The sequence below is a fragment of the Tupaia chinensis genome, unplaced genomic scaffold, assembly GCF_000334495.1.
Source record: "Tupaia chinensis unplaced genomic scaffold, TupChi_1.0 Scaffold000355_1, whole genome shotgun sequence".
In the NCBI taxonomy this organism is placed as follows: Eukaryota; Metazoa; Chordata; class Mammalia; order Scandentia; family Tupaiidae; genus Tupaia; species Tupaia belangeri.
The window spans coordinates 3,810,304-3,818,418 of record NW_006159850.1 but is presented as its reverse complement, the minus strand read 5'-3'; the positions used below and the strand labels follow the sequence as shown (position 1 = coordinate 3,818,418).

The following is an 8,115-nucleotide window of genomic DNA, read 5'->3' as shown; positions in this document are numbered from 1 at the left end:
CCGGAACCCGCCTCCGCGCCGTGGCAGGGGCTGGGGCTCCCGGGTGGCTCTTCGCTTCATCTTCCAGGGCGAGCTGGCCTCTTCTGTGGGTGAGGAAGCCGAGGCTTGGCCCCATTGAGCACCCCACAGAGAGTCCTCCCAGTGCCGCGCCAAGGGCCCCATGGAGGCCCCCCGAGTGCCCCGTGGAATGCCCTGCTGAGCAGACATGGTAGAGCAGGATCCCTGCACAGACCGAGGTCTAAGGGGCCCGTGTAGGCTCTCCGGAGCAGAGCCTGGGGCAGGACATGGTGCAGGTGGTTCACGTTGGGGGTGACCTGCGAGGCAGAAGTGAGCCCTATCGGGGTGCACCATGGAGGTAGCACGGTGGGGACGGGGGCTCTGACCACCTGGCGCTGCCCTGGAGAGGGTGGTGCTGCCTGCAGTCCCCACTCAGGAGGCTGAGGCAGGAGGGCCGTGAGTCGGCCAGCATAGGCCACGTAGCGAGGCCTTCCCCGCTCTGCACCCCAGGGCCCACTGTTAGGACACGGGGCACCGGTGAGGCCCAGGTGCAGCGCACCTGGAAGGAAGGCTGCAGCCCGCAGGCCTTCTAGGCTCCTGGAAGTGCCAGTATGGTGACTCTGCCCACTGTCCCCTGTCCTCCCACACGGAGTCATGCCAGCACTGAGGCCGAGGGGAGAAGCTTTCCCAAGGTCACTGGCAAGGCCGAGGCCAGACAGGAGCTGTGAGGGGCTGGGAGCCGCCTCCACCTCCCACCCACCCACATGGGCACCAGTGCTACGGACCCCAGAAGGGCAGCCCAAGTGGGGTCTGACCTCGGGTGCCCATCCCCTGCTCTGCAGACCTGGGATGAGGAGCTGGAGAAGTCTGCGGAGGAGTGGGCCCACGAGTGCATCTGGGATCACGGCCCCACTCGCCTGCTGGTGGCCGCCGGCCAGAACCTGGCTGTCCACTGGGGCAGGTAAGAGTCACGCCACCTCCAGTCTGGTCCCCGCACCTGGGAGCTGAGCACTACCGTGTCTGTGAGTGCAGTCAGCCCGTCCTGTGGCATGGGGACTGAGGGCCCTGCCCAGAGGCACTGCCAAGTCATCAGCAGAATGGGTTCCAATGGGGGGGGGGTCTGTGGACTGGGGCTCACTGTTCTGTCTCCCCAAAAGGCTTGTGGCCAGCCCAGAGGGGCCTGGCTGTGGTGGCTGGGAGTGAGACATGCGCCCCTCGGTGGCATCCTCTGCTTCCAGCACACCGGGTCCCACCTGATCCTGACGCCCACCCAGCTCCAGCTTGGGGGGGGTGTCCTCACTTTCCCATGCCCGACCCTGTGGGGGCTCCTCTCACCCTGAGGCTCTGTGGTCTGGCAGTGCCCTGTCCCTTCCTACAGGAGGCGTGGCCAGTTGCCAGGTAAGTGTGCATTACCCGGGGCCATGTGCAGCGTGCCCCAGAGGGAAGGTTTCTGTCCACGGCCGGGTAACTGGTGCTGGTCAGGGCTGTGCAGCCCCCGGGAGCTCCGCAGGCCCGCGCTCCCGCCCTCAGACCCGGCTGCAGCAGGAGGGACACGGGTCAGGGCTGCGTTTGCCCTGCCGGCTGTTTCCTGTGGGGCTCCATCTGGCCTCGGGGTCCCCGTACTTTCAGGACCCACCTGCGCTGTTCCGGTGGCTCGAGAGCTAGGGTTCCCAGAGCCTGGTCCACAGGGCGGTTTTTCTCTGGTGGATTTGCTGCTTACAAATCTCGAGGTGGCAGGAGACGATGTCTGAAAGGGCAAGGCCGTGACCTCTCGCCGGTTCCATGTCCCTGCCTCCTTTCTAGAGCTGGCTGTGAGCCGCGTGTTTCTAGAGTCGCGACGGCCTGGCCAGCGTCCGGCTCTTGTTTCCCCCCTCACACGGCAGCAGACAAGCACTCTGCCACGCCCTGTCACGTTGTGCTGATCGTCACGGACAGGCTGCCTGGGGGCCCAGCAGCGTGACGGGCGCCCAGGCCTGCAGCTGAGCTGAGCGCGGCGTTGGCTTCTCATGGGCTCACAAGCTTTTTCATCTGGGCGGCTCCAGAGGGGGATTTTACTGACCCGCTTTCGAACAGAGCACTGGCCCTGTGGTGGCCGAGGCGCGTCCCCCAAGGGCACCGGCACTAGGTGTCCACATGATGTTGCGGGAAGTGGATGGGGTGGTCAGTGTCCTCCAGAGAAGATGAAGCCCTTCCCTGCATGTGTGGGTGTCCCCGAGCTGGCCATCCCCCAGCGCACCGACCGCCGTTTGCCCTGGCGCTGCGCAGTAGCCGGTGAAGCCCTCGGGCGGCATCCCTGCCGGCCTTTCTTCTTCACCGTGGCCACGTGGTTTACGCTTGCCGAGGCCGGCCTGGCTGGGGATTTGCAAGCAGTTTCTTTTCTTTCGTCCAAGCAGCAGATGGGGCCAGAGTGAGGGGGCAGTGGCCACAAAGAGATGCCCCCATGAAGGATGCCCCTGGGAGACGCACATGGTAGCACCCCTAAGAGATGCTGATGGATAGTACTGGGTGGGGATGAAGGGGTGACTCCAGGTGATAAAATACAAAATTCCAAGTTTTAAAAAGTGTCTGCCTGCCCGACCGCAGAGTCTACACCGTGGAGCCTCAGCGCCTCTAATGAAATCTGTTTCTTACCGCACCCAGGTAGCCAAGGAAGGAAGTGGCCGTGACAGTGTAGACGCCGGGTCTGTGGGCGCCTCTTGCTGCTCGTCCCCACAGGCCCTGCCGTGCTCACTCTCCGGGGGCCACGAGTGTTTTCCTCTGCCTCGGCTTCAAGGGCACTCACGTCTTAAATCGGGCTTTGTCTTGGTGCCCCTGGACTGCAGAGTGCGCGGGCTCTGTGCATTTCCCCAGCTACACAAAATAAATCCATAAGTAGCAGCCAGAGGACCCGCCGGGGTCCAGGGAGGTGGCCTGCATGCCCCAGAGCATGAGGACCACCGTGCACTCTGCTGGAGCCCAGGGTGAGCCCGGGGTGCCTGGGGTCCCGGCCCAATAGCATCCAAGCACCTTTAGCAGCTGTGAGCAGGAATTTGGGGCTGCTCCCTGAAGCGGTGCCCCTCCGGCCTGCCGGGTGGCAGTGCTGTGAGCGTCGGGCTCCACCATGCACGGGTGTGGAGGCTGGGCGTCACGGTCTGTTCTGTCCCCACAGGTACCGCTCCCCTGGCTTCCACGTGCAGTCCTGGTATGATGAGGTGAAGGACTACACCTACCCCTACCCCCACGAGTGCAACCCCTGGTGCCCCGAGCGCTGCTCCGGGCCCATGTGCACTCACTACACTCAGGTACCCGGCCGGCCTCCCTGATGCTTGCCAAAGCCCTAATCTGCGCTTGCGTTCTCGTTCTTGGGACTCAGCCCCACTCAAGTGCACTGGTGGGCAGTTATCTCACGGCTTGCGAGGTCCGAGCCCGAGACCGGCTCAGGAACGTCTGTGGCAAGGCTCGTCACCGGGCACAGCTGTCGCCTGTGGGGGTTGTTCGCTGTCGTTTCTTTTAAAGCACGCATGCGCCTTCAGTGGCTTAGGAACGCTATCTGCTCTGACCCCACCGTAGTCCTCGTAGGTGTCAGCACCTTGCAGACCCAGGTCCGTCACCCTGGCATATGTGGCCAAGGAGTCTTGACACACCGATGTCTTTTCAGATAGTGTGGGCCACCACCAACAAGGTGGGCTGTGCCGTGAACACCTGCCGGAAGATGAACGTCTGGGGAGACGTCTGGGAGAATGCTGTCTACCTCGTCTGCAATTACTATCCAAAGTAAGAACACGTCAATGACTTGTGCCTTGGGATGGGGTCTGCCTGCAGCAGAGGGCCCAGCCGAAGCCGGCATGCACTGCAAACTCCTCTGGGTTGGCTTAGTAGCTTGGTTTTATTAGTGTCCACAAAACCGAGGCTCTTTTTGTCTTCCTGCTGGACCATCCTTTCCTCATGGTCCCAAGATGGCTGCGGAGCACCAGCATCGAGTCTTTCCAAGTAGATGGAAAGAAAATGGTGAGAAGGACTGTCTCCGTGGGCCTTTCTCAACACTTTCAGATACACTTTCTCCTGTGTTATCAGTTAGAGCTAGACTGATCACAGACAAGGGGGAACAAGAGTCCCCCAGTTGGCTTCATGGGCCACCCTCTGGGACCAGCTGGACGGACTCAGAAGCAAGAACACGCACTGGCTGGGCAGGCGGCAGAGTCTGGCGTAGTGGTATTTCCCCTGAAAATACCACGCACGGTGCCCAAGGGACACATACTCACGCTAGCAGGCTTCTTCTCTTTTTGTTTTCTTTCCTGAAACGTTTACACCAGATTCCTCCCGTTTAGCAGTCTGGGGTGGTCCGCGTGCTGTTCACCCCGTTATGCACTCCAGTGCTCCCTGGGCAGACGCGTGCTGGGAGGACGTCTCTCCCAGCCTGCAGCCTGGGGTTTGCACGCCGGCCATGGGGTGGCCGCCGTCCTCGTCCCACTGGGCGCACAGTGAGCCCTCGGGGCAGGTATGCTCAGGGACCGAGAGTCGGCCCCCACTTTACCTGTTCGGTTGGGGTCGGGGTGGCTAAGAGAAGGCGGGATGAAGGGGAATGGCCGAGGCTCAGAGGAGCTGGACACTCCCCCAAAGCCACCCGGTGTGCCCGGGGTGGCAATGTCCCCACAGCCCACAGGACACAGGCAGGACTAGGCATGGGGGGTGGGCACACACCCCTGGGGAGTGCGCTAGGCGACCTGGGCCGGGATTTATGGTGAGCGGTAAGTAAGGAGCGAGGACTCATTTGATTTGACTTTTGTACAGAAGATAGACAGTGGAAGGTCCAGTCAGAAGTAAAAATCTTCGCTTCCTTAGCCCCCCCTCCTTTGCTTTGCACTGAGGGCTGCGGCCGGCAGGGTTCAGACTTACGGGAGAGCAGGGGTGGTGGAAGCGGGGCCCACAGCCCACACAGGCACAAGATAGGGCTGGGGGCCGGGGCCGGGGCTGGGGCTGAGGGCCGGCATCTCAGTGCTTCCTCACTCACGGGGATTCTTCTAGAAGTCTCCAGACTTGGCACAGAGGCCAGAGTGGCTGCCTGCCCTTCTCTGTTTACATGGCCCACAAGTCCGTCCTCCCTGGCCAGTGGGGGACTCTCTTTGGGGGGCCTAGGAAGGAGAGGAGTCCCCAGACCCTGGTGGTGGCCCCTGCTGACCACTGTCTTTGAATCCAGGGGAAACTGGATCGGACAAGCGCCCTACAAGACCGGCCAGCCCTGCTCGGAGTGCCCACCCAGCTACGGAGGCGGCTGCAAGAACAACCTCTGCTTCCGAGGTAGGCGGTGCCGGCCCAGCTCGAGCTCAGGACGGACTCAGCCGTGACGTCTGGTTGCAGCCCCCGCCCCACTGCATGGCCCTCTGGCCCTGGGAGGAGAGGGGCCCCACACCCTTCGGACTTAAGCCCCACCCTGGGTTATTCTGGTGCCCAACTCTGGACTGGACACCAGACATGGCCGTGAACACAGGCCCACCCCTCACCTTGGCCAGTGTTCACGGTGTGCTATAAACAGCCGACTAACGAAGAAAGCACAGACAGTGACCTGCGCCTTCCCAGTGAGCCAGGGGCGGGGGACAGGTGTGGGCACACTCCCCTGGGCGTTTGACCACCTCTGTGTCTTGTGTCCCCTGTCACCCCCGCCCCCAGCTCACCAGGGCTGGCCTGGCAGGGGACACTCCTGTGCCCGGTGTTGGCCAGCCTGTGCACATGTGCACTTTCTGCCACCGTAAATCACACCCGGAGCCTGTGGCTGGGGCCTCTTTGTGTTCTGAGATGTTCCCCCGGGCTCCCAGCTCTGGTCTGCAGGGGTGTAACTGCCCGGGGCTGAGCCTCCCCCGTGGTTGGCTTTATCCTCTGCACGGCTCCGTGACCAGGCCTCGTGGGGACTGGGAGGCCTTGCAGAGGATCAGGTGGGCTCCACGGTCAAGGGGGGAGGGGGGCCCTCTGCTCGTTCTCACCTGCAGGGCAGGGGCATGGGCTCAGGCGGGGGATGGACAGGTGGGGTGTAGAGCAGGGCTTCCACATGCCCTCAGGAGCCCAGTGCTGTGTTTCTGGCCAGCGTCACAGCATGGGGGGCACCCCGAGGGGCAGTAAGGTACAGCACTGGGGGGGGTCGTCAGCTCTGCTCTGGTGAACCAGTTCGTGCTCGGCCCTCAGGGTCCCGTGTCACGTGGGGCAGCTGTCACCCCTTCTCAGGCTCTTGTCCCGGCCCTGTTGTCACAGTGGCCAGCTCACCCCAGGCCTCCAGGCATCCCTGGCAGGTGTGCCCTGCAGGTCGTTTGAATAATACACTCCTGAACCCACAGAAGGTCGTGCTGAGAGAACTAACGCGCAGAGCCCAGGTGCCAGCCGACACCCAGCGAGGCCCCGTGCATGTCATTTTGGTGGGAACACCAATGTCCTGGTTTCCTTAGCCCCAACAAGTGACAGCTAGGGTGACTTCTGTGTGTGGCCCTGCCAGGCCACAGCTGGCCTACGGTGGAGACGAATTTGGGAGAAGGGTGGGAAAAAGGGTTCTTCCCTCCAGCCCCGCCGCACGCGCTGACAGAGGTCTCTGACTCTGGAGAAAAGGCTTGACCTCGCCGGGCAGCTTTATGGCCCTGCGGGCTTGGCAGGTCCCTGGGCCCTCTTGGCTTCCGTGTCCTGGTCTGTAAGACAGGTGAGCACGCCTCCTAGGGCAGTGCAAAGACTGCAGAGCCGCGTGCGGCTCTTAGGCCCAGACCCCTGGCCCAGAGCTGGTACAGGGAGTGACCATGCCGCAAACCCAGCACGGAGTTTCCCCAGGCCGGGCCTGTCCGCACAGCGCTCTGTCAGGATGTGCTCAAGTCCAGCCTGCCCTCTGGGAAGCATTCTCCTTTCATGTGTGTCGAGCTCAAGGACTGTCTGCCCCTTTTCTCAAGTAGGGAGCCCTCAAATGCTTTCCCGAACTGTACTCAGCTAAATCTGCGGTTGGGAAGTCTGAAAGCCCCACAGGCCAGTGGGAGAAACCCAGCCTGTTCGGGGACAGCCCCCACGGCCTGTAAAGGGCAAGCGTGAAGAGCCACGTGGACGGGACCAGGGAGAGCCGGTGCTGCGTGCCAGACGGCACTTGCAGGCCTGGGTCTTCGTGAAGGTCCCACCTATGGCCTTTGCCGCGCGGTGTTTTTGGAATTCCCTCTTTCATGTCTTTAAATTTGCCCCTGGGCGTGTGTTATTCTTTAGGCGATAGGATTCTCTGGGGGTTCAATTATCTACTCCTGCAGCAAATTTTGTTGAGCAGCTACTATGTGTGCTGTGCTAGGGCCTCAGTAGGGTGTGAGGCAGGCTGGCTGTGGGCTTCGGGAGGTCGCAGCTGAGGAATGAGGCTGGCGGTGGCAGGTCACGGCCATGATGTGCTGCCAGGGAGCCGGCGCGGTGACGAGCATGCCTGGCGATGAGATCGGGACCTCCGGGTACACTCTGCCTTCAGGCAGAACCATCCCACCCTCCTGGCCCAGGCTGGCCAGTGAGGCAGCTGTGGAGACCCCGCCTGAAGCTGCGTCGAGCGTGTCTCACGCCACTGCGGGCTCGGCCCTGCGCAGACGGCGGCGCCTGCAGTGCCCTTCGGAAGCGGAGGGACTGCAGGTGGTACAACGCAAACGCGATGCTGAGGCAGTCCCACGTGGAAGGCGATGGTTCGAGTCCCGAGACCTCCCTGAGTACACCAGCACATGCCTGCCGTGACCCAGGGCTGGGCGAGGCCTGGCGTGGACCCCAGCCTCAGGGACCCTCTTTGGGGGCCTGTCTCTCAGTCTTTCTCTATCTCTCTGTGTCTCTTATCCATGGACGAAAGAAATAAGCTTAAAGGAGTGGGAATGAGACTCGGGGTCGGTGGGCACTTGGCACTTGGATCTTACCCCAAATGCAAAGAGGCCTTCGAGGGCGCTTTCATTCTCCTCCTGGAGACCGTTCTTACCTGAGCGCGTCGGTGCCTCTTCACATGGGGAGGCGGGGTTTCCAATGCCAGTGCGGGCGTCCATGGGGCGCAGTGGCCGCGCCGCGCGTGGAGGTGAGCGGGCCCGGCAGAGGCGTGGGCCAGCGTCCTCTGACGAGGCCGCGAGTGGCTCCCCGCGCCGCCCCGCCCCCTTCTGTGGGTGGGGG

General features: G+C 62.6%; 1 protein-coding gene across 1 annotated transcript in view; it reads left to right on the top strand.

The window, feature by feature from the left end:
- The window catches only part of CRISPLD2 (cysteine rich secretory protein LCCL domain containing 2), a 56,050-nt gene that overhangs the window by 16,316 nt on the left and 31,619 nt on the right, over nucleotides 1–8,115 (top strand). Inside the window, exons 4-7 of the mRNA XM_027773444.1 lie at nucleotides 840–958; nucleotides 3,146–3,278; nucleotides 3,635–3,750; nucleotides 5,174–5,274. Coding sequence (XP_027629245.1) covers nucleotides 840–958; nucleotides 3,146–3,278; nucleotides 3,635–3,750; nucleotides 5,174–5,274 — 469 coding nt within the window. The remainder of the gene's footprint in view (nucleotides 1–839; nucleotides 959–3,145; nucleotides 3,279–3,634; nucleotides 3,751–5,173; nucleotides 5,275–8,115) is intronic.